The sequence below is a fragment of the Momordica charantia genome, assembly GCF_013281855.1.
Source record: "Momordica charantia cultivar OHB3-1 chromosome 5 unlocalized genomic scaffold, Mcharantia_2.0 BLBB01000005.1, whole genome shotgun sequence".
NCBI lineage: Eukaryota > Viridiplantae > Streptophyta > Magnoliopsida > Cucurbitales > Cucurbitaceae > Momordica > Momordica charantia.
In genome coordinates this window covers 6,196,558-6,222,874 of record NW_028275163.1, presented here as the reverse complement: position 1 = coordinate 6,222,874, position 26,317 = coordinate 6,196,558, and the positions used below count along the sequence as shown (strand labels likewise).

Here is a 26,317-nt window from a genome sequence, read left to right as displayed (position 1 = left end):
ATCCTAAGTAAATTGACATTAAAAAGTTAAAAATAGGGTGAAAGAAAGATATTGAACTCTATCTCTATGAAAGATTATAAATTTTACGCGTTTGAGTTATTACCAAAGAACAAAAAGTTCTTAATCATTTTTAAAGAGTATTATACTATAGTGTGAAGTTCAAATTTATGATCTAAATAGAAACGTCTAACTACTCAACCATGCTTGAGTTGACAATAAATTTTCAATCTTAAAACATATATTATAGGTTTGAAAATTTTACGTACTTCCAAAACTCAATTGAAATTAAAAGAAGAAAAAAATCATTTTCCAAAGACGTTCTAGAGTTTTATTTTAGAGAATTGAGATCGTCCTTTCTAATGCAATTTTAATAATTAAAATTTGTGATATAAGTAATTAGTATTGGAAACTATCCTAAACAAGAGCTAAAATTATTGGATGTAACCGCTTGCAACTCCAAATAAATATTGGATGTAAATTTAAAATTTGTATGAACCAGATACATGTTATTAGATACAAGTTTAAAGTAAGTTTTTAAAATTTTCTCATTTACCCACAACGGTGTAAAATTATTAGCCATATTGTTCCAACCTCCTCCAAATTTCTCACGAGGTCTCTAGCCACATCCATTACTGCTAGAGATTTTAAGGTTAGAAGTAAGAGATACTTTAAAGGATGAATATATTTAAAGCTTGTTTAGTGATGTTCTTATTCTTAGTTTCTTGTTTATTATTTTATTTTTTTTAAAGAAAAAAAAACAAAACTACATTGTGATAGTTATATTTTGTTATTTTCTTTTACTAAAAGAATAATTTTTAAATATGTTTAGTAACTCTTTTTGCTTCTTGTTTCTAATTTTAAATTGTAAAATTTTACATAAAAATCAATTATATATATATATATATATAAAAGTAAAAAAAATTGATAAAATGTGATAAAATAATAATTTTATTGATATGTTTGAAAAACTATAAATGAAAATTTCTAAAATTTAGTAATTTATACACAAAATTGTTTCTTAAAAATAAGAAATAATAAATAAGAATACCTCATGTTTCTAAAAACTAAAAACAATAAATAGGAATCAAAGAGGCAGAAAGTTATGAAACAACCCCATTTAGGAGGCGTCAGCTTTTGCCTTCAGGAAGGCGCCTAGGTGCCCCTTTGTTCAATTCATAGAAATGTATCTTTTGGGGAGTTTGGTCCCAATACTACTTCTATATATTAACTTAATTTCCAATGATTCTACGTGACCAAAAAAATGAGTAGACAGATAACGGTTTGTAAAGTGATTCATGAACATTTTTTTTTTCTTTAGAGATAGGTTGAAGATATTATTCTAGATTGCTCTCCTTTATAATTTGTGGTCTAATACATTTGATATTCTCTCATTAAAAATTGTGTTTGACGAGTATTTAACTTTTTAACTCTCTAAACTTTCAATTATGTAGCTAATAGGTACGTGGACTTTCAATATTGAGTCTAATAGATTTACGAACAGTAGATGTATCTAATGGATCTCTAAATCTTATCAAGACACAATTTTTTTCTCTCTTTTTTTTTTTAAATAATTAGACACAAAATTAAATCTTATGTCTAATCGATTTCTAAAAATTAAAAATTTAGAAACCGATTAAATACTTTTTAAAGTTCAAAAACCTAATATACACTTCCTTAAAATTCTAAGACAAGACTAAACTTGTAATTCACCGATTCCATGAGTGTTGTATTGGATGACAGCAAGAGATTATTTTTTGCCATGAATTTCACAAACTTTGTTCTACATCATCAAGAAAACCCAACGCAGAAGGCTAATGAACAAGTGACAAATTCACATATTACTAAGTGAAACAAAGACTCATAGATGAATGATGCTGTTAAATTTGGACATGAATACATTAACTTTAAAACAATGAATACAGATGATAATTCTGCCTCCTTAGATCAAGCTTAATCAATCCTCAAAATTCTGACATAAGTTTTCTGATAAGGATACATTGAACTCTGAATATTACATTACCAAGAAAGCTCCAAAATTTAAAGCTCTACTAAGTACTAAGCTGCTACAGGGATCTGTTCATCTCTTTCTACCACCACGTTCCCTTAAAGAGAGGGAAAGTGGTTCCCCTGCTCCAACATTGTAATATGCAAGCGACATGTTGTCCTTGAGAAACCCAGGTTTTCCACTCAATTTCTGTTTGTTTGCTGGAAGCTGGATCTCACCGGCTATTTTCTCCTTTAAACTTCCAACAGTTTCAGTTAAGGACTGGACTGTGATCCCCAGAACTTGGCCTTTGAGGTTTCCATCGTCCAGATTTGGGACGGATACAGTGATGCGGATAGGTCCCTGACACCAAAAACAATACCTCTCAGTAAAATAGTCAAAAGATGCTAACAGATAGAAATGAAGACGAAAAAGAAATGTGCATACTGGATGTTGAGCCAAAAACTGCTCTTCAGGCATAAGCAAAGAATCATCAAGCTTCTGTCGCTTAGGCTCTGGCTCGTCTGGAAGCGGCGGAGGAGCTTCTTCAGGTGGTAATGGAGGCAGCGATCCTTGGGGCATAGGTGGTGGAGGGATTCCTTGTGGCATAGGTGGAGGCAGCATCATGGTATTCATAGGAGGAGGGGCGGGAAGAGGAACAAAAGGCCGTGGAACAGGCATCGGAGTAAACTGAGATCCAGGTGGTGGTGGTACACCCATATTTGGTGCATTCATAGACATTGGTGGAGGCATAGAAGGCGGCCGATTCATGAAATAAGGTTGTTGTCCAGGCATTGCAGGAGGTGGTGGCTGAACAGATGGAATCATAGAGATGACGGGTGGCTGTGGTTGGGGTACAGGAAGCCCACCACTAATTTGGGTAGAATAGTGTGCATTCGGAGGTAGGGAAGGAAGATTCAAGGCTAGTCCAGGTGGGGGCGGAAGAGGACGAACTGATGGCACTCCGGGTTTGGGTGGCAGAGCTGCAGGGCCAGGAAGGTTCCTTATGTCATTGTTAGTACCGTCATTCTGATCCTCTCCAACGAGATTCTGTGACATTGCTTGATTTGCTGTACGCCCAATGCTTCCAGTATGGCCATCCCATATGACCTGTTTTGGTTGATCTTCTTTCTTCTTTTCAATTTCTGCCTTCACTGCGTTTGATACTTCCTCCTCGGTGGTACCAAATATATCAGGACGAGTTCGCGCCAGTCCAACGATGTTTCGTGAGATCTCATCATCCTGAGCAAGTGTAGTCTCCCGAATCTTGGCAAACATTCTTTCCTTTTGCTCTTTGTACTTCGGATCGATAAGTGAAATCCTCATGTGTTCAGACATTTCATTGATGGGAATTAGCTCACCTGTGATTGGAGAGACAACAAATTTTGTATGATCCCTTTCTGCAGGGACCCTCTCTTCAGGTCTCTTCCAGTTCTTTACAATTCTCATTGGTGGCTCTGGCTCCTCATCTACCTTCATATCATTCTTGTCATTGTCATTTTCTCCTAACCTAGCAGTCCGCATACCCTCTTCAACAAGTTGCATCTCTTCTTCGTCCATCTCCATTTCCATCTCCTTCCCGGGCTCAACGATCTCTTCCTCAGCGACTGAAATCTTGCTTCTTCTAATGACTTCCTCAAGAGTCATTGGTGGGGGTAAATCTTCATCCTCGTCGTCTGCAAAGTCTATTCCCTCGACCACAACAAAATCATGCCAATCAATCATAGCCATCTGTATCCTTTCTTGCTCAATCTCATCTTCAGCTTTTTGCCTTGCCTGCTCTTGCGAACGTTCCCACTCAAGTCTATGCACACACCTCTCAAGTACTGTTGTCATGTCAGTAACACTCTTCTTCAGTTTCAGAGTCAACCCCTTTGGAGGCATCAGCACTTTGGAATACGCATCAGCAAGTGAGGTAAAAAACATGAACATACTATGAGTAGGTTTCAGAAAATGAAACTGAGGATTGTTAATCTCTCTACTTGTCAATCCTGTCAAGAATGATTTCCCATTTCTGGCAACAAATTGGGCTGTGAGCTTGATAATATCCAATTCTTCCCCTGTAATCCCTTCAGGAAGACGAACAGTATACTGCTCAGCCTCTGGAGGCTCAAGAACTTTGCGTACAGGCTTGAACAAGGCAGAAACGTCAGGCTTCGCAGCCAATGTTTCATTGCTGTCAGCAGCTGGACCAGATGGGGCTAATGCAGGAGCAGCAGAATCTGCCGCCTGCAAAGGCTGCTGTGCAGATGACTGATTCTGGGCACGAAATTCAGACAATCTATGATGATAGTAAGCATGGTAGGGGTCTGAGGAATTCAAGAAATTAAACTTGACATTACCGGCATTATTTGCAATGATCCTCTTTTCAAAATCTGGTCCATTCTTTGCAACAAATTGCGCAGTTTTATCGACAATGCTTCTGATGTCTGGAGGAGGATGTATGATACCAATAGTTTTAGTATGAGTTGCAACTGATGCAGGTGCGGAGTTGGTTTTGTCTTTATCCCCATCATTGTTATTAATAATTTCATCCTTCTCATCCTGAACAGTAAGTTTTGAATCCTCAGAAGGAGCTGGAAGCGTCAAGATTGGTCCAAATGAGCCAAGCATTTCTCTCCACACTAAAATAAGACTTGAAGACAAACAGAAAATATTTCAATCGTAACACCGCCTCATACTAGCAAGATCTGCACTTTCTGCAAGCTATTGTTATCTGCAAAATTAAAGATTCAGAGCAATGCCATTATAGTTCACAAAAGCATGACTGATATTTAACCGACATCTTTACCAAAACTGACATTAAAGCTAGGAAAAATCAATGTATCATCTGGAGAGGTGTCCAAAGCCAAAAGATAAATGTAATACAATGTAATACAGGTACATAGGGTATGGAAAAACATGGAGCCAAATGAAGGTGTGCATAATAGAAGTTAGTATAGAAAAACATGGAGCCAAATGAAGGCGTGCATAATAGAAGTTAAGTATCCATGCGTGTTTGTGTGTGTAATTGTGTGAAAATACAAAAATGTATGCATGTACATATATTTGTAGACGATGGCATACTAACAAACCCAGTCCAAAAAGATACCAGCAGGAAGCAGACAACCCCAGGGGAAGGCTGACTTCCTCGGAGGGAGGCTAACTCTCATCCAAGCTATTTGTTCGCGTATTTCAGCATATCACTTGTCCTCTTTAAAATTCCTTCTTAACCAACACAGGGGTGATAGAGAAACTATCGAAACTCTATACTAAAGCTACTAATCCTACCAAAAACAAACTCTACATCCAACCTCCACAAAAAAGAATGTAACAACATGCAAGAAACTAAGTGGACATTGAGAAATCATCTCGAAGGGTTTCTAAAGGGGCCCAAAGCCGCTGACCAGAAACCCGACCATTGGAATGAATCCAACATTTGCTCACAAGTCACAATCACATGATACCACAAAATTTGAGGTTCTATAGGACATTTACATATAACTTCTAAGTTTAACATTACATATGTTTTTAAGTATATCCAAGCATCTAATAATCCTTCCTAATAAGAATAGCATCCTCATATCAAGAAATCAAATACACTATTATATTGAATTTATCTTTCATGTTGGGAAAGCACATACAAAATATTTCAGAGTCACTCATTAAATTATTCATGTAGCCATGAAAAAATAAAATAAGCATAACAATCATAAATGTATAATCTATCCTGTGTGCAAAACCCTCGTTTATCTTTTTTCTAATAAGAAAAACCCTCGATCATCTAACAATGTAAAACAACCAAATGTCCCCTAAACAACACAAGACATCCACACCCAAGACAGCACAACCTCCTTACAATTGACTGAACATTGAGGGAAAAACAATGAACACGAGATCAATTGAGAGATTACAGAAATCTAGGAGATGGTGGAAATGACCAGATTAAGAACCTTAAACGTGAAAATAAAAAATAAGTTTTGCCTTCTATTCTCTCATCTCAAGAGAGGAACCATGACATCTCTACAAATGACCGAGTTAAATCCAACCTGATCATGTCTTTGAACTATAGATAAATTGGAGTAACAAAGTCAATTATGGTCAATATGAACTATTGCCGTTACGCATTCAACAATGACAATGGTTTTATTTAAGTTGATAAGGGATAGAGATTGATCATAAAATTAGAGTCACGGAGGCAAACCCAGGCTAAAGGAAGCACGGCCAGCCAAAAACCATGCTAATATAAAGCAAGGAATGTATATTTCCCAAACTTTTGATATACGAACAAAAAAATAGGTCGAGGCTAAGGCAAACTCTTGATATGAAGACTTCAAGATGCATCAAACGGCTTCTTTTGAGGAAGTAGAACGAGAAACGTGACAACTAAAGGCTGAGGCTAAGGCAAGAGATGAAGTCATCTTAGTACTAAGAAGCAACCAAAAGGCAAGCCAGGGTTTATGGTGAAAGGTGCAACATTGGAGACTAATATTCCTATTCCATATGACGTTGTTAATGATCTCAAGGGTGGTTACTATTTTCCTTGGTAGGAATATCAAGGGCGGTTGGTTACTAGAATTTTCTCTCATTGAACTTGTCTGTGTTTGGTTGGATAGTGTTACAATTTTCTCCATAAGCTCCTAAATTTTGTTGGAATACCAAACTAATCTATTAAATTGAATTGTTTCTTAGTGTCTAGTACTTTCACCCACCAGTGTGAGAAAACTAGTGTAGTTTTACTTTTAGCCTATAGCAAATATCAAAATCCTACCCACCTCTTCAGTTTTCACAAACACACAAGAGAAGGGGAAAATGAAAGAAATAAAAAAACAACAAACAAACAAGAGAGCTTCCCAACTTGTAATAAGGTCATTGAGAGAGTAAAAGCATAGTTATTAGTTTGGCTTCATTAATGTGGGGTTTTTCGTTCCTTTTCTATTTTCATTTCATCCCTTAGTTTGTAATCAATGGAAGTTCTCACTTATCAAAAGAAGGTTATAGTGATCATAATAGATCAAAAGCTCAGCTGCTACATAAAACAATTGATAAATCTACTAAACTGCATACAAAAACTGCCTCCCGTATAGAAAGCGTTAAGCTTTGGATAAATTGGCAAAACAGAGCGGAACTAAAAAAACTTTCAGATCCTACATAGAAAAGGACTGAAATGCGCAGCAACTAGAAGAGATTAAAATGAGATAGTTTTCAGGAAAATGGACCAACACATTTGGATTGATTCTCACTTCTTGCTTTCCAGGAAGAACCACCAGACCACCCTTCCAAATTACTCTCTCTCGAGTCCCAACACACGAATTTCCACCCAAAATTGAACCTAATTTGACAGAACAGCCGCAAAGAGATCCTAAAACACCACCAAACAGAATACCCATCCTCAAAAAGACGGTAGCAGCTCAAATTAGAAAAGGAAAAAAGAAGTAACATCACAAACAATCGAACCCTCGATGATAGTAAATACTTCCCAGTTCCCATTTCCCACCAAAAACTAATCACCCACAAGCATAAAGCACAGAAATGGATCTGAATGAAAAAGAAAAAGCAGGAAAAAAGGTTTACCCGATTGATGAACTCAGAGATGGCACACGGAATCACTCGGGAGAGTGCAAATAAATGCTTGACCTAACAAACTGAAATGAAAATCAAACATCCAAACCAGAGAGAGAAGAGGAAGAGAGGGAGAAATTGGGCTGAATAGCCATTTTTCCAAATGTATTCATTTTTACCCACTTTTTCAAAATTCATCTTCTAATTTTTTGGCTGACATCGTCGCCCGATATCAAATGACATCGTCCTTCCATTAATATTTTAGATTTCTCACTCTTATTTTCATTTTGTTGGGTCGAATAACCATTTTTCTTAGATAGGGGTGTTCAAAGAACATGATAAGCTGAACAACCCAAGGTTCGGTTGATTTTTTTTTAGAACCGAAATTTCGGTTCGATTTACGGGTTAAGTAAAATTTTAGTCGGTTCAACCCGAATCGAACCGAACCGAACATTAAAGTAAAAATATTATATATATATTATAAACAAAGTAAACCCCAACCGCCGCTTTTGTTTTCCTCCCCCTGCCTCTCCTTTCTCCCTCTCTTCTCTTTCTCCCTCTCCTTTTTCTCATCCCCCTCTCCCTTCTCTCATCATCTCCCTCTTTTGATTTCCCATCCTCAACTCTCCCACGAAGCAAACCCTATTTGTTGTCACCGTTCTTCCGCTGCCAAATCTGATGCATCTACTATTTTTTGTCACTGTTCGCCGCTATTCGCACCAGATCGGTCGTTATTCGTCGTTGTCCGCTGCTATCCGTGCCGGATCTGGTCACCAATCGCTGCTGTCCACACCAGATCTGTTCTTCGTCGTTTGCTGTCGTCCACTGCTAGATTTGTTGTTGCCGTTTCACCTCCTCGTTCGCCGTCGTCACCATTCTTCCTAACCCAACCCGGATCTCATTTCTCAGAATAAAAGAAAAGAGAAAAAAATAAAGATAGAACTGAAACCCGATGACCCGATCCGACCTAACCCGAAAATACAGGGTTGGGTTGGGTTGACGATGCATTTCGGTTTCATCGGTCGATGAATGCACCGACCCGAATTTTCGAGTTGGTCCATTCATCTCGAATTTTCGAGTTGGTCTAAAAATCTTGTCTGATCAAACCCAATCCGTGAACGTCCGATACTAAATGACTTTCACTACACCTCTTCCATCTCTTCCATCTCTTCTCCTCTCTCCTCCCATTTTTCTCTCTTGTTCTTACTTTCCCCTTCTCGTTTTCGTTTTCTCTCAAATTTATCACGCTCACGTGTTCTCTCTCTACTCACTCTCTCTCTCCCCAATATTTATTTTTTGTAATTAGATACTTGAGATTGTACACTCAAGATTTTTTTCTCTTAAAAATTGAATTAAATTTTAAATTTCAAATCCAATCATAATTAAAACTATGAGTGATTAAATGATATTTAAAGAGATTGAGGAAATGATATTTAAGGAGATTGAGGAGAGATTTAAAATTTGGATTAAATTTTAAATTTGAATACCAAATGACTCAAATTATGATGGAGAAGATTTTGAGATTTTGTTTCTACCCATTTCAATTTTTAAATTTTTTAATTAAAAAATCTTTAATCTCTAAATTATTTGTTAATGATTTTAAATTTGAATTTGACCAAACTGTTTCGAAGTTTATTTATTTAGTTTTGATCGATTTGATATTGCATCTTATTATTATTTTGTAGATAAACAATATTTTATTTCAAAACATTTGAAATTATTCCCCTTAAATTTGTTTAATGATATTGAATCGAACCTTCATTCGAAATTAATTCAATAATTTAAGAAATTTATTCATATTATAAATAGATTTTAAGAAATTAAATCATTTGAAATAAATAAATTAATTATCAATTAAATGTCTTTCTCAATCACCCCCTCTCTACTATACTATTGAAAAAAGAAAAAAATCTCTCTCTATTTTTAGATATATTGAAAAACAATCTCGGTAAAAATCCTATTTTTTAGATACTATCAAATAAAAAATTTAAAATAATGGCATATGAGATGAAATTTTTTTTTTCTCAAGGTAAGATACGGGAATTCAAACTCTCTCTCTCTCAACTCTATCTCTCTTGCTCAACTCTCTCCCTCTATCTACCACCCCATACTGCACACGTGTCGGCGATTGCTAAAGGTCACCGAAATCATGGAGAAGCTGCTTTGTTTTTTTCTTTTAAAAAAAAAAGGTCGAGAGATTTATGGTTTTTTATAGTAATTAAATTTTTTTTTTGTGGTGAGTAAAAAAGGAATTGTAGAATAGTTTGCTTTTTGTGGTGGATAAAGAAGAAAGAGTAAAATAGTAATTAGGGAAAAAAAGGGAGAAAGAAAAGAGAAACCTTGAGAAAATTTCAGGGAGAATGAGAGGAAAAAAACTTGCAGTAGAGAGGAAGAGAGAAGAATGAAAAAAGAGAACGAAAACAAAACGAAAGAATGTGTTAATGGAAAACAGAGGGAAAGAAAAAAAAATCTAAAAACATTTTTTAATTGTCTCAATAACTAAATGAACGAAGAATCGAAGATTTGAAATAGATTCTAAAGGAGACTGGTAAAAAAAGATGAAATGCTTAAGTTTAAGGGTTGTTTTCCTTTGGGTGAGAGTTATACAACTTGAGTTATGGGGATACGAATGAATTTTTTTTCCAAAAAAGAATAAAACATAAACAAAAGAATAAGAAAAAACTATTTAGACCATAGTCTAGTTGATTTAATAATCTATAAATCTATTTGACATTAATTAGAATTGTACACATAACTTTGAATTTTCTTAATTTACATCTATCTCAATAAGGCGATTATCGAATTATTGCATTAATTACAGATCTAACAAATTAAAATTTTCAAACCCCAACTTTCATAAACCCAAAAAATTACCTAAAACTATGAGCTAAATGGACAACATTGAATGTAAATTTAACAAAAAAGAGAGTCAAAGATATGGGTTTCTCTAACATTAGAAAGCAAAGAAACAAGGATAGTGGGGAACCAGAAACAAATATTCAAAATTATTTTACATGAAAAAAATAATAATAAGAAGAAGAATAAGTTTATTATTCTAATGAAATTTGGGAATTAATTAGAGAAGAGCTAATTCTTTTATGTACACTTGCCCTGTGGTTTTAATTTCTTTGTTCTTCCTTTTAATTTTAATTTTAATTTTTTGAATTTTTTTGAGGGTTAGTTGAAAGAACAAATTTAGTAGGAAATTAAAGGCAAAATTCTGATGTGTATCATTCTCCAACTCCCAAAATTCCATATGTTATGAGGATCCTTTGCATCCACAGCTACAATTTTCAACTTCTTTGTTAAGCTTCTGGAAAGAGAGGGAAAAAAAAAACTAAGTGTTAAAAAATCACCATGGTGGAAAGATATTAATTTTGATTTACGAGGCTCGATCCATATATAGATCAGTGCAAAAGAAATGCTCTCGTTACATTTTGATACCATGTTAAATCGTATTAAACAATTTAAAACTCTAAGAAATACAAATTTAAATCTTTTAATTATTTTTTAAGTAATATTTTCTTTTACCTATGAGTTGAGATATTAATTTTGAAATGAGAAAGAAATGATATTTTAAGGATTTGAATATAAAATCTCTCATCTAGTAACATGTCAAATTAATAAAATTTAGAAATTTAATGTTTCATCTTAAAAAAACAAGTCTATCAAATAGATATCAAATCCATTTAATTCAGTAAATCCAAAAACGAGAAACAACTTCCAAATTGCATTAAAAAAATAATAAATAAATAAATAAGCCCTTAATATCTTATAATTTATTTGGTAAAATGTGTAGAATACCTGAATCTGATTTTGAAGGCCCTTGATGTGCTGCACTGCCAAATCCAGCATGTCTGCATAGCTTGTTTGCTGCATTTTTTTTTAAGAAATAACAATTTTATTTATTTTTTAAACAATAAATCAATATGAGAAAAGGAAAAAAAAAAAGTACTTAAAAAAACTGTTATTTCAAAGACACAATTTATACAAAATTGTATTCTAGAAAATAGAAAATTATTGGTTAAATTAAGAGTTTAATCCTGAATTTTAAGGATGGTGTCTCAAGTCTCTCAGCCTTAAAAATATTTAATTTTTTTTTTCGAGTTCCTAAACTTTTAATTTGTATTTAATAGAGTTTTTTTTTTACTTATTTGATATTTGGAAATGTTTTTATCTAATTTAAATTCTTATTTTCATTAACAATATATTGAACTTTCACTTTCTTCTCCGTGGGTTGAGCTTCTAAATTTTACTACTTTTACAAAATTGAAAAAGTGTTTGCTAATTTTACAAATTTTTATTTAATAAATTCATGTAAATTGAAAGCTTAAGAGTATATTGAACACATCAGAGCCAAACTTGCAAATTTTAATAAAAATTATTTTAAAAATAAATAATTTTTAAACAATACTATCAATACTCATGTTATTGACATCTATCTTTAATTAATAGTTTATGAGTTCAAATCCTCTCACCCCACTTGTTGAATAAAATAAAATAAAATAAAATCTATCGGTAATTTTAAAAGCTATCTTTTTTCCTAAATAAAAATCGATTAAAAATTAAATAAGAATGAGAAATGAAAATGTAGTGTACCTTATCCATGTTGGGGACAAGCTCTTGAAGTTTCTTCAATTTTCCACTGATTCTAGTTCTTCTCTCCTGTGTGTAGTTTAACAAATAATTAATTAACTTTTTTTAACTACAACAAATGTCGGGTAGAGGATTAAACCTCCGAACTTTAACTACTGAGCAAATTTGAGAGTAAGATCGATATACTAATCAATGTATCAGAGACGTAATTATAACCATAATACTCGAAATTCATCGAAATTAAGGACGGGAATAAAATTCAAACCAGAAAACTAAAAACTAAACGATCTAACCCTTTCAGCAATGCTGCGAGGATGAGTGGCACAGCCACGCTTGGCTCGGATCTTACAAGGAACAGAGTCCTCTGGAATTTGGAGCAGCCTCTCCACAGTTGCCATTTCTAGGCTTGTCTGTGGCATGCTAAACTGAAAATTAAAATATAATCACTTCCATCAAACACTAAAATGGGTTCAAATTCTTCTGTAATAACTTCGAACCTCTTCAAAATCAATGCCGATTGGAGCCTCAATCGTAAAAGTACAAAGAAGGGTCTCGATTTGTAAGAGTTCATGATGCAAACATAGTCTCACGTTGGCTAGAGTAAGACAACATTTTTATTGGTACGGGACAAAGTGAAACCATAAGTAAAGTTGTGGGATTAATATATAATAACTTTTACCAAACTCTAAAACCTCTTAGAAGAGTCTAGTTCGTAACCTTCTCCCAGAGCAAGGATAACGTATGCTTCCATTGATACCAGGTATTTTAGGGTCACAGTAAAAGACAATATCATACCATTGTGAGAATATAGAGGCGAAGAAAGAAGGGTACCTGAGACTCGAGGCAATTGAAGAAGTCGGAATCAGAATGGTGGGGGCGTTTGGGGTGAGGGGCAGTGAAAACAATGGAGTTGGAGTTGGCGCTGTCCCAAGAGTCGATTCCGAAGGAATGGGTGATGGCGATATTGGCATTGGCATTGCTCGAGTTGACTCCCTCCACCACACTCTCACTCATTTCTGATATCTGAGACAGAGAATCCTGCCCACTGAAGCTCAGCTGAGACTTAAGCCTGCAAACTCCATTGTTATTATTTTGTGAACCATAGTTCCCACCTCCCCTTGTCACTGAAAACCCTGATCCTGTGTTTTTACACCATTCATTTCCAAACATTACACTCAAACCAAAACAAACAACCCACAAATACATCTGTGATGAGTGAGAGTGTGATGGAAGGAGCGACAAATGAAAGCTTTTTATTTTACAGTCATTTTCTGAACCAACTATTAAAAGAATAATAAAATTAACATTATTGAGTGTTATTATTATTATTACTACTTAGTAAAGGAAAAATTTTTCCTTTTGAACTGAATTCGGTCCAACATATAGATAAGTTGATCAAATTGGAATTATACAAAATTAAAAAATCTACTTATTTATATACTATTGGATCACGCATTAATTCACGAAAAGCTTCAAGCTCCTTCTGAACCTTCCTTAAGGAAGTTTTGTCCTTGAGTAAATTCATTTTATTTATACAAGGGCCTACGGAACCTAATCCTTTGGCGCAAGCAAAATTGAGCTATTCTAGTAGGTCAAATGTGGACCATAATAATTCCAATACAAGAATAACAGTAATTATTTTTGTTAAAAATATTTCAATTTCAACACGCATAATAATAATAATAATATATAACCACCAGAATTGTTTCTGGTCGATAAAAAAAACAATTAATTAATTTTCAATATTTAAGCTATGTGACGCTTATGAAACAAAATTAGGGTCTCCTAAAAAAAATTAATTTGTAATTCAATTTAATGTTTGGTCAAATTCAAAAAAGAAAAAGTAGTCAACTTGAACCTAATTAAATGGATTAAGATATTTATATCCTATCAAAAGATCTTGAGTTAAAATCTCTATCGCCACGTGTTGTAAAATAAGAGAAAAATAACATCAATGACTATAAAAAGTTGAATTGACCATACTATAAAATAGCAAATTATTTAGACTGACCAATACCAATTTAAGTTAGACACCTATCTCCAGTCATGAGTTCGAATTCATACCCTCGTATGTTTACTAAAAAAAAGCCTAGACCAACCAAATCAAATAGAAGGGAAGCTTTAAATTTTATAGGTTAAAAGTATTATTTTGGTTCCTATATTTCCCGCTTTTGTTTATTTTAGTTTCTGTATTTTTAAAATGCCCATTATAGCCCTTTTACCTTCAACTTTTGTCTATCTTACTCCATGTAATTTTGAAGCATTCGTTTTAGCCCCTGAACTTTTAAAAAGTTAGCTTTAGTCATTTCATTTTATTTTTATCTCATCTTTGATCATAATTTCAACACAATAGTCATAACTTTATATTAAATGTTTCGCTTGTGTACAGAAACTTGGGTTAAAATTTTGCAAACAGAGACTAAAATTATAACTTTTTAAAAGTATAGGGCTAAAACAACGTTTTAAAAATACATTAACTAAAACGAATCAAAATTGAAAGTAGTTGATTAAAACTCAACCATTTAAAAGTACTGCGACCAAAATGAATCAAAATTGAAACCAGTAACTACTTACAACTGTGACTAGATTATTCGATTGGATCTATACAAATATATTCTTTTTTTTCTTTTTTAATTTATGGAAGAGTTCATAGTACCATAGTTCTGAAAAGTTATTTCTCAATTATTCGTATAATCATCCGCAGTGGATAACTTCCCTATTAACAATAGTAGTGGATTCCATTCCACCATTATCAAAGATGCTCGAAAACAATGTCTACTTTTTAATACTACATTTTGATTTGGCCACCCAAACGACATGTCGGCTTTCCGATCCAAATAAATAAATAACTAACTAAATCGACATCATCATGCAATTGCAATGCTTACAGCATCTTGCACGTGACTTATGACCTGGATTTTGAGTAAATAATAAACTTTTTATTTAAAAAAAAACAAAAACGAAGAATATTGATTAGATGAAATTTAACTTTAATTGGTCACAAAAAAAAAAAATAGAATTTTTAAAAACTAAATCTCAATCCCTCCTTTTTTTCAACTTTTAAAATATCTATTTTAGCTCATAAATTCTTAATTAATAGTAATTTTAATCTTTAGATCTTTAAACAATGACTAATTTAATCGTCGAATTATAGGAATTTATGATTCTGATCAATCAAGTTATTTTATCACCTAATATCGATCCCTAGAATGATATTTTTTAAATTTTAGAAAATAAAATAGATATTTCTTTTATTAAGTTTGAGAATAAAAAAAAAAAAGACAACTCTTTATAAAAGTTCGGTGATCCAGACGAGATTCAAACTAAACAATAATTATTCTATACAACTATATAAAATTAAATAGGGCTAATTTGGTAATTTCGAAACTCAGGGGTGTATTTTCGTAAATTAGCCAATCAAGTCATTAGTCAACGGCCATCTGTTTTTGGGGAAAATGTGGGCGCAGAGCCACGCGCCGGAGAGTGCAAAAGTAGAGAGAGAGAGAGAGTACCGTTTCCATCGGCGACGGCGAAGTGGCCTAGAAATCCCGCCGGCGAGCTTCTCTGGCGAACCAACGGCGAGGAGGAAGACGATTGGCCGCCATTGCTATTGAAATTTCTCGGTATCGAGAAATCGCCTAGGGCTAAATCGTGGATTCCGTAGGAGCGATTCAGGGCAGCGGCGGCGGCGGCCCCGGAGGAGGAGGATTTGAGATCGTTGGATGTGGAGGAGTCGGCGGAGGAGAAGTAATGGCCGCCGAACGACGGCGGCGGCGTACGGAGGGACGCGGTGGAGTCCGGATGGCGCCCTCCGCCGATTACAGAGTCCACGGCCGAGGTCAGGAGAGAGCCAGGGGCGGAGCCGTAGCGAGTAAGGCCTCCACCGCCGCCTCCTCCGGCGGGGCCCATGGATTTCTGAGAAGATGAAGAGGAAGAGGTTGATTGGTACATATGCCGGAATTGGAGTGGAGCGGTTTTTTGTCAGAGGAGCGGACGAACTTCGAAGAGAGAGAGAGAAGGGAGGAAATAGAGAAACACCAATAACAAATTAAAGGACTTTATAATTTATAATTTTATAATAAAAATTATAAATTAAAATAGATACTTTTGCTTGTTGAGGCAAAGCCTAAGGGCTTTGATAACCTTACTCCACCTTCATATTACCATTCTCCAACTCCAAAATCACATTTGCCCCCCTCGTGTCTCTTTGTAAAATTGTATATATTATATTCAATTACAAGTCGTCGTTCTTGTTACCATCTTCTACATTTTAGCTCTTTTATGTATGTACATTTTCGTGTACCATTCCGATCGAATGATTCTATGAAATTACGTAGATGCTTCCACATAATGTGGATATCATAAGAGACATATGTGTTTTACCCTTGAAAATTTTTACTGCTTAGCTTCCAATTTGTCCCTAACCATAAAATGAAACATGACAATTTCAATTAATTTTCATTTACTGATCTCATCTTTTATGGAATTGATCACCTTTTGACGGTACAAGAATATGTGGAGCTCAGCATGTCTAGAAGTACATGAGAACGTTCTTTCTTTTGCTGATATTATCATCAATATTTGATATTGGACTTTTAATTTTGTGTTTAGTAAGTTTTTGAATTTTTTGTCAGATCTAATAGCTAGGTTAACGATATATAAAATACAAAATTGAGTTTGAGCGATCTATTAAGTATCCTTAAAGTTTAACGAGTTATAAGATATGACATTGAAAGTTGAGATATTGAACTTATAATTTAACCTAATGTATTAGGTTAATTATATGTTTTGGTTCCTAATATTTAGGTCATCTTTTCAATTTTAGTCTCTACTATTTAAAAATTTTAATATTAGTTTCATATATTCTAATATTTGTTACTTAATACTTTTTTTGGTTGGTAAATGTTAGATTTAGCTTATGTCGAGTCAAGCTTAGTTAGGTTATTTAGACATTGCATAACTTTTAGATAGGTTGAGACTTATCTTTTACAGGGGAGCTTTGGGAAAAACAATGTTGCCACTTTGATGTCCGTATTTGATGTTTGCGTATTTCTTGTTGATGTCATCCATCTTCCATAAGTCGATGTTAGTAGATTTTTTTCTGGGCATATGTCTCGTTCCTAAGTAGGGTCCTAGTTAAATTGTCTCGGGTTAGTAGTAGATGGTTATCTCAATTCCACTTTATCTCTCATATAATCGAGTTGAGACCCAAACACGTGTTCTCGAACGAGTACTCCATGTGCCATGCCTAAACCAAAGTACAAGCTAAGTTAAAAGTTAGAAATCTAGTAATTAAAAATATAATTAATGATTTTAGTAAAAAGTGAAAATAGTTTAAAAGAAAAAAAAAAGGTGGATAAAAAGAGGACGCACTTTGATTCGTTTTCCCTTTCCTATTTTTTAATCCCCACTTGTACGCAAAAAGATTTAATAATTATGAAAGTATTTTAATGGTTTTTATTTTTTAATCTGTTTTTTTTTAATGAAAAACATATATTTTTATGTGGTTAATTTTGGTCCACAAATTTTAAGTTTTTGGTGCCCTCCCTCGTTTACTATTTTTCTAATTACGATAAATTTAAGTGGATGTATAATATTACAATGTTGACTTTATTAATGAGGCCAATTTAAAATAATGTGATAATTTTGTCAAATTTCATATCACGTATTTGTTTACTTGCATGATAATTCTAATTTATTTGTTTAACAATTAAAATAAAATAGAAACTTTGTAAAATTAATTAATTTGAGTTTAAACGCTGAACTTCAAACAAATAAATGAAGTTTAAATTTGGATCATTATTATAATTTCTACCATTCTCAAAACTCAATAATTTCAATAAAAATCAAACCCCAACAAATAAATGTACAAAGGTAAGTGCGAAAAAATTAATACGCAAGATGTTGAAGCATTTGAAACCTACTAATTAAGATTATGTTTTAAGATTCTTCATAGAAGTTTAAGACAAGGTGAAAATTACAATACTTACCTTAATGTAAACTTCGATAGAACTTGAATTATGTTAAAAATGGGCTTGCCTGCTGGTCAAGTTCGTAGGAAAAGTTTGCAATTTTTTCTACAACTCTAAAAATCTAAAAGATAAAATATAACTGCAAATTTTTTTTATAAAAGTAATTAGAATAATGTAGATTGTTTTTTTCTTCTTTATGTATACATATATATTAACGTGTGTCTAATCATAATATTAAATATCTGTCCATATGTCGATATTTTGATGTATTCATGGGTTTGATATCAACACGGGGTTAAATCAACATTTTTATAATATTACAAAAAGATTGATAAAATATAAAAAATTTCATAGTGAAATGTTTATTTGTTAATTTATATATTTTTTTACAAATTATTTTATTTTTATAACATTTTCAGAAATATCTATTGACATCGATATTTTATCGATATTTTCATGAAATTGAGATCTCAACATCTTTATCGATGTCGACATTTAAAATCTTGCGTCTAATAGATCGTTGAATTTTTTAAAAGTATCAAATAATTCTCAAAACTTTTAATCTTGTATCAATGAATTAAAAGTGTTTAATAAGTTTATAATCTATGCAACATTTTTTAAAACATTTAAAAACTTATTAGTAGAAAGACACTTTTTAAAGTTGAAAGCTGTGAGATAGGTTTACAATTGAATTTTTACTTTGTTTTTGTTTTTTCTCTCTCTTTTGTTTTTTGTTTTTTCTTTTTTTGACTTAGACTAATCTAATAGGTTATTTTTTAGCTTTCGATTTTACAGGTTAAATAAGCTCAAGATCATCTACTCAACACTTTTTAAAAGCTATAAATTTATTAGATATACAAAATGGAAAGTATTCAGATAAAAGAGGTAGGGATCAAAACAATCACTTCTTAAAACTAGCTCAAACATTTTAAGAATATCAGAATTAAAATAGACAAAAGTTGAAAGTACAATATTGGAGGATGAAATATAGCCTACATAGTAGAACAACCTCTAGTAACGAACTCTCTAATGGTCGTAACAAAACGGTCTTCCCCTCACCTCTATAAATCCGTCATCATTCACACTCATAGGTAAATGATTCTATCTGGAATTGTCCTATTAAGTTTGTGCTTTAGACTCATATGAGTATCGTTCATTGTGTGCATGTCTCTTTGCATAGATCGCTCCATACAACTCTATCGATTAGCTCACCGCAGATCTCGAATCTTACAAAAATCATCTTAAAACGATGTTTGATTTTGAAAGTACAAACTAATATGAGTATCGTTTATTGCGTGCATGTCTCTTTGCATAGCTTGCTCCAGACAATTCTATCGATTAGCTCACCGTAGATCTCAAATCTTACAAAAATAATCTTAAAACGACGTTTGATTTTGAAAGTACAGACTAATATGAATAATATCGTTTATTGCGTGCAAATTTTTTTGCATAGCTTGCTCCAGACAGCTCTATCGATTATCTCATCGTAGATCTCAAATCTTACAAAAAAATCATCTTAAAACGACGTTTGATTTTGAAAGTACAGACTAATATGAGTATCGTTTATTACGTGCAGGTCCTTTTGCATAGCTTGCTCCAGACAACTCTATCGATTAGCTTACCGCAGATCTCAAATCTTACAAAAAATCATCTTAAAATGACGTTTGATTTTAAAAGTACAGGACGAAATAATATTAAAAAAATTTTTTCTTGGATTTTCACGGTGGGGGGAGAGGATTAGAATAATACAAGCGTTGTCTTACATGGCGTGCGCTCAGTCGGATTAGAGCAAATTAAGCAGCCAACTTGTTTGTCAGTTTATAATTAATTACTCTTTTTCTCTCTCTACATCTAGAGAGAGAGAGGGACAGTGTCCGTACAATTTTAGGAATTCTATGTAATTTCTTTTCCCAAAACACCCTTCTACTTATTATTCAATTATTCAATCTATTTATTTATTTATTTTTTATAGTATTTGTACATACATGGGGAATCTTTGTGGAGATTCTTGGAAATGTATTTATTTCCCAAGATTTGTCTAATAAATTTACTAATTATTATTTAAGTATTATTTAAGTATTATTTAATTTCATATTCCCTCCAAGTAATATATGACTTGAATTATATAGTCATGTTTTGTTTTATTATATCATCAATAGAATTTTTGATAAAAAAACAAAGGTCAATTTGATGTAAAGTTTTAAATGTCGATGTCTCAATTTTTATTTTTTATTTTTTAAATATTGATAAAATGTCTATGTCGATATCAATGTCAATGAGTATTTTTAAAGACATCACAGTAATAAAAATTTAATTAAAAAATATTTAAATTAATAAATATACATTTTGTCTATTTTAAATAAGTTTAAAAAAGTATATGTATATTGTAGGCCTATACAAATATGTGATTAGTGCCTTTTGAACAACATCAAATTTAGTGGAATTTTATAAAAATTATAATTTTTCTTTAAAATGTTAAAGTTATTCCCAGTATTATTATATTATTTTGATTGGGTTTTAAATTGCAAATATAAAATAAAATCGCTAAGAAATGGACGAAAAAGGAAAATTTTCTATGATTCTTTTTCTAATTTTTTTTTTCCAAATAAAAAAAATCTGGAATCTAGAAGGCAGCCTAAAAAAAAATTTCACTTTTTTTTATTTAAAATTTCTAGTGGTTTATGTAGTTTTTTTTTTAAAGGTAAAATATTTTTTTTGGTGAAATTTGTTTTTTTTTAAAACAATTAAGAAACCAAATTAAAAACGTGAAGAAATACTTTGTCAATAGTCAATTATCCTGTCGCTATAGGAATAAAGATAAAAGATACAAAAACACATAAAATAATAAATTTGGGGTCTTATCCTTACAATTTTAAATTGAATAATCGCTTTTAAACTTTTCAAATGAACACGTAAAATAATAATAACGATAAACTACTTTTTTATTTTCTATAATTTCGACCTACTCTTTAAATTTTATTGGATTAGTTTAATAAATACTTGTGTTCTGATTTAACATGAATAATATAAAAAAATCCAATTCGAGAAGTAATTTGTGAATGTGGTAGATGAACTTTAATTATGACACAAAATTAACTTTAATAATATGGAAGTCTAACTAATGCCTGGTTGGAAACATGAATTTAGATCCTTACATTTTTGTCGATTTGAATTTAGTTCGATTGATTAAAACATATATATTCGATCAAAAATTAGAATTTCAAATCTTCAATCTCCACGACGTATGGTTGAACTAAAAAAAATTATTCCATTTTTTAGACTATACAACAACAAATAATCCATTGATTTTTTTTTTTTTGTCATTTCTTAAGTTTGTGATGGCAATGTAAGATTTTTTATAAACTCAATAATTGAGGGATATGAGAATTGAAGTTTCGATATTTGATGTCTTATTCATATAGTTCCACTCGACAATCATGACATATTAAATTTAATTAGAGAAGATAAGATTGAAACTAAAGTTATAGGATGTGAGAACTAAAAATGATTTACCATAAATAAAAAACAAAAACCAAACTGAAGTTATTATTTGCATTTTTTTGATTTAAAAAGGGTTTTTTTGGTACAATAAATATGGGATGCGAGATTAATATCCAATCTCAAGAAGATGTGTCTTACTGTTGAAAAAATTATTATATTCGTTCGGAATCATTTTTATAATATTTCGTTCTTATATTTAACACATAATTTTTTTAGTACAATAAATGTGGGGTTGAAGGATTGAACTTTCGACCTCTATAGAATGAGTAAGATGATTTAAGTACTGAACTATATTCATGTTGACTATTTAACGCATCATATACTAATTGATAACGACACATTGTGAGATAATTAATAATATATACAAATATTAAAATTACAATATATTCATCTAAATATATTTATATGTAGCATATACTATATATATAATTGAGTATTATTATATATAAAAACTAAACTCTAGAAGGTTGAAAGAAATTTATGAAGAAAGTATCAGCCTGTTATTAGGGTTACAAGGAGTGCAAACAAAGTCATCCCCCATTGGTTATAATATATTAGATAAGAACAATTGTTTCTATTGGTATAAGATATTTAAGGTGATCAAACCAAAAGCAAAATCATGAGGGTTGTTTGTACAATGAAATCTGTCAAAGGTCAGAATTGGTCAATGGTAGGAGACTGGATCGAACTTCAATGTCACTTGACTAAGAATGACCTATATAAGAGAGGCAAACGATCTGACGCTCAAGTTAGTTTAAGTTAGATCTAAATATTAAGACCAAACTAGAATGTGATACCTAATCTAGAAAAAAAACCTTCTATTTATAGGTTGAGGATCCGACAAGGTATTCAACGAGCAGTAACTTATGTTGTCGCGAAGGTCGAGTTATCGGGTGCTTAAGATCGGAGGTAGGTGAGACCTTAAGTAATATGGAGGCTTTCTAGTCCAATGTTGCGACTAAGTATGAAGGTCGAACCTTCAGATGGTGGTCTTTCGACCTTCCTCTATCCTCCACGTGGTAAGACTATTTTTTAACCCCCAACAAGGGTTAGGATCAAAGTGGACAAAATCTCCAGATCGCATAAAAAGTTTTCGAGGTGACGAGAGTAAGACATCTCCTATCAAGTTGATAGATTGATAGAAAGCCTATCAAAGTTGGGTAGAAAACTGATAGGAAGAAGAATGTAGCTTTATGAGGGGAGGAAATCAAGGGTGTGTGATAGTGGTTGTCAACACCAAATATATCCCACAAAGGGAGTGATCGATGATATATAGATGATGACAATTATCTCAATTAGTATGACGTCTTTTGTTTGAAACAAAAAACAAAGCAATAAGACGTTATGCTCAAAATGGACAATATCATACAATTGTGTTGGTAATACTATTGATCTTAACACCTATTTGGTAAAGTTATCGTTTTTTGTTTTTTTATTTCTCATTTCTAATTTTTTAGAAATATATAAATGTTTGATAACTGTTCCATTTTCTCGTTTTTCATTCTTAAGAAACATTTTCAAAATTTTGTTGTAATTATGGATGGATCGTGTTTCTAGTTTTCTTTTTCCGTTCTCAAATTATAGATAAAAATATTATCTTATCATTTCTGACTTATAAAATACATAATAAATATAAAAAATAAGCGTAACACAAAATTTTTTAATATTTATTTGAAACATTAATTTTCATATAATATTTTTTAATTTAAGATTTTCTAGAACAAGAAACAAGAATGGTTATCAATTTTTTTTTTCCTATTTTTTAAATAAAAAAAATAAAGAAGAAGAAACGGTTAACAAACATAATTATATTTAATTTTTTTAATTAAAAAGAGGGAAAAAAACAGAAAAAAATGAACTCTACCAAATTCGCAAGAATTACGCAGGAAAATTACTTTGGTTTCAAAACTCAGATATATGGAGGAATAAATTCTAGTGTTGACATCGGATTGGAGAAGTTAGAAATTATTTAAATTATATGATTAACTTTTGGAACTTGTGGCCATATCAAATGCAAAATGTTTGGAATTTAAAATTTTTTATATCCCGATTTAATAATAGAAAAGAATGTAAACGTTTGGTTGATAAATTGGTCAACTCCAACATTTTTATTGCTCATATCGACCTAATAAAGGATTTATTTTTTAAATAATTATTCTTTTACAAATGACTAAGGTTTCAAAGTAATTACAAAAATAGGATAGATAATATCGTAGAAATCGCTACGATTTGACCAAAGTCGTAGGCATGGACTGCGATTTCATGGTAAATCACAGTCATCGCCTGCGACTTATTCCGAAATTGTGGTCTTCGACCAGCTGGAGCCACGTCTCTGTTGAAGGAAGTCGCAGCCAATGGCTACAACTTGCTATGATTTTGGTGGGTACAAAAATGTCACCCACCCATGGTCCCTCTCCCTCAAAGTTGTTTCTTTTTCCTCCCATCTCCTTCCTCCATTGCCACCGTCTATACAAAAATGTCCCCCATCTAGTTCAGCTCATCAACCTCACTCATCACATGTTAAGATGGAATCTCGTCGTGGACGTCGCGTAAGAAGACCACGACAATGTAGTACAAGATTATCTATATTTTATAATATGTTTAAAAGTTTATATCAACTTTTTGTATCGAATGTTTAACAATTATAAAATTTGATATTTGACAAATGTTTGCTTTATAATATTCACGAAAACACAAGTTTATAATTCATTGAATTTGTTTTAATCCAATTTAAAACTTTCAGACTTTAAATGACATTTTAATCAAAAATTAAAATATAATAATAACAAATAAAAAATGTAATCACATCTTAATTAAATTTCACAATATTAATAAAAATAAAATTAAAAAAAACTGAAATAAAAATAACAATAAAAAAATAAAAAGGTTGAAGTCGCGTGCAATTTCGCAATATTAATAAAAATAAAATTAAAAAACTGAAATAAAAATAACAATAAAAAAAATAAAAAAGTTGAAGTCGCGTGCAATGTACGCGACTTCAAACATTAAAAAAAAGTAGAAATTGCATGAATTGTATGCGACTTCCATATAGGCGTGTACGCGACTTCCACTTACTCACCCGACACGTCAAATATCTACGACTGAAATCGCAGTCATTGTATGCGAGTTTTGACTTTGACTTTGACTTTGACTTTGACCTACCCTATTTTTGTGAATAGTTTTGAAAATCTAACTTAAAATTTATTTATTTAAGTTATATTTATTTTATTATTATTTTTAAACTAACATTATTTTTGTAATTTATTTTTAGAACTAGATTATTTTAAAACTTTGTCGCTAATAAAAGAGTACTATTTATTTTATTTTTTAATTAGATATTTATATAAATAATATAAAATAAATATTCTATGAATTTTTTTAGTACAACCAGCAGTAAGGTGTAGGTTTGAAGGAGTAGATGCCAACTAATGCTGAGTTATGCTAATGTTGGTAAATAGATATGTATTTTTTTTAATACAACATGTAGGAGTGGGGGATCGAACTCACAATCTCTTATTGGAGATATATGTCAATTACCACTAAGATATACTCAGCGTAAATAAATATGTATTTTGACATAAAAAAGTTTAAAATTAAAAGAATATATATTCTAAACCAAACTTAAACTCAGGTACGTTAAGAAAATTCACAAAAAAGGGTAACATTGTTTAAAATACATATTAAACTTATATTATAGAGTTCATTTTTTTTATTTGTTTTGTAATATCTATCATGAAAGTTTCATAATCTAAATTTTGTTCACATTCATATTAATTTAACCATGTCAAATTTTCTCAATTTTCCAACCCACATTTTCAATATTTCCAAACCCATAACAAAGCACTTTTAAAAAGCTTCATCTCACAATAACTATATAACAAAATTAAAAAATATCCTTCAATATTTTTTTTCCCGTAAAGGTTAGTAATACCCACAATTTTTTCTAATTATTTTTCCTTTCAAAATTATATATTCATGATACAACAATTTACTCTAAAAAAAAATACAACAATTTACTAATCATCCGATCACTAAGTCATAGATGAGAAAATTAAATTGTCATTTTTCGAGAGATTTGCCTTGAAGAGACTTTTATTTTCATTTGGAAATTTGACTCTTTTACTGTTATTTTTATTTACATGGTAGCTATATTATTGAAAGCTTGTGGTAAAAATGAGTTTCTTTCTACCGAACAAAGTAGTCGTGTTCAAAGGTCCGATTAGATGAGGATCGTTGTTGAACTTCTTCTGCTTGACGACGGGTAGTGAAATTCGAAGGATGCAATAGTTTTTCTTCCATATGGTTTTTTTTGTTAAATAATAATTTTTATAATTTTTTCATTTTTTAAAATTAGTGGTTAGGAAGATTGTCAAATATAAAAGAAAATGAGTGGTGCAAATTGAATCCTCCTTACCATGTGACACGTGACCTTTCGACCCGTGAAGGTACAAGCTAGTTTTTTTTTTTTTCAATTCATATATATATATATATATATATTTATTGTGTGATTCCAACTAATAAAAAGTACAAAAAAAAAAAAAGAAGAAGAAGAAGAAGAAGAAAAATGAACATGTTAAAGAAAAAAAAAGGAACATTTTAATACTATTTTCGCATAATGAAAGCAATTATTTTTCGAGGCAATTATTTTTCGAGTTTTTTTTTTTTTCTGAGTACCATAAATAGGGTATAGGATTTAAACTCTGTGATTTTTTGGTCAAAGACA

The 26,317-nt window shown here is 31.7% G+C and overlaps 2 protein-coding genes across 4 annotated transcripts; both read right to left on the bottom strand.

The window, feature by feature from the left end:
* Positions 1-1,869: 1,869 nt before the first annotated feature.
* Positions 1,870-7,813, bottom strand: LOC111009168 (putative splicing factor 3A subunit 1). Of its 3 annotated transcripts, XM_088124114.1 has the most exons (4): positions 7,538-7,813; positions 7,207-7,325; positions 2,432-4,700; positions 1,870-2,347 (listed from the first exon to the last, which is right to left on the bottom strand). In XM_088124114.1, the coding sequence occupies exons 3-4, from the start codon at positions 4,595-4,597 to the stop codon at positions 2,078-2,080; spliced, it is 2,436 nt and encodes an 811-aa protein (XP_087980240.1). In that variant the 5' UTR covers positions 4,598-4,700; positions 7,207-7,325; positions 7,538-7,813; the 3' UTR covers positions 1,870-2,077. The 3 variants fall into 3 exon arrangements, with proteins under 3 accessions (XP_087980240.1, XP_087980238.1, XP_087980241.1); XM_088124112.1 differs by lacking the exon at positions 7,207-7,325 and having other exon boundaries at positions 7,538-7,812; XM_088124115.1 differs by lacking the exons at positions 7,207-7,325; positions 7,538-7,813 and having other exon boundaries at positions 2,432-4,243; positions 4,327-4,499.
* A 2,638-nt stretch (positions 7,814-10,451) lies between these two features.
* On the bottom strand, positions 10,452-16,176 carry LOC111009166 (basic helix-loop-helix (bHLH) DNA-binding superfamily protein). The gene is made up of 6 exons (XM_022282131.2): positions 15,634-16,176; positions 12,953-13,260; positions 12,415-12,546; positions 12,125-12,190; positions 11,330-11,398; positions 10,452-10,838 (listed from the first exon to the last, which is right to left on the bottom strand). The coding sequence occupies exons 1-6, from the start codon at positions 16,070-16,072 to the stop codon at positions 10,785-10,787; spliced, it is 1,068 nt and encodes a 355-aa protein (XP_022137823.1). The 5' UTR covers positions 16,073-16,176; the 3' UTR covers positions 10,452-10,784.
* Positions 16,177-26,317: the final 10,141 nt, after the last annotated feature.

Coding starts and splice junctions, on each gene's coding strand:
- LOC111009168 (XM_088124114.1), bottom strand. CDS start 4,597: ATGCTTGGCTCATTTGGACCAATCTTGACGCTTCCAGCTCCTTCTGAG. Junction 2,348..2,431: donor AGTTTTTGGCTCAACATCCA/GTATGCACATTT, acceptor TTTTGGTGTCAG/GGACCTATCCGCATCACTGT.
- LOC111009166 (XM_022282131.2), bottom strand. CDS start 16,072: ATGTACCAATCAACCTCTTCCTCTTCATCTTCTCAGAAATCCATGGGC. Junction 13,261..15,633: donor CGCCGTCGCCGATGGAAACG/GTACTCTCTCTC, acceptor GTAAAAACACAG/GATCAGGGTTTTCAGTGACA. Junction 12,547..12,952: donor TCAATTGCCTCGAGTCTCAG/GTACCCTTCTTT, acceptor TTTAATTTTCAG/TTTAGCATGCCACAGACAAG.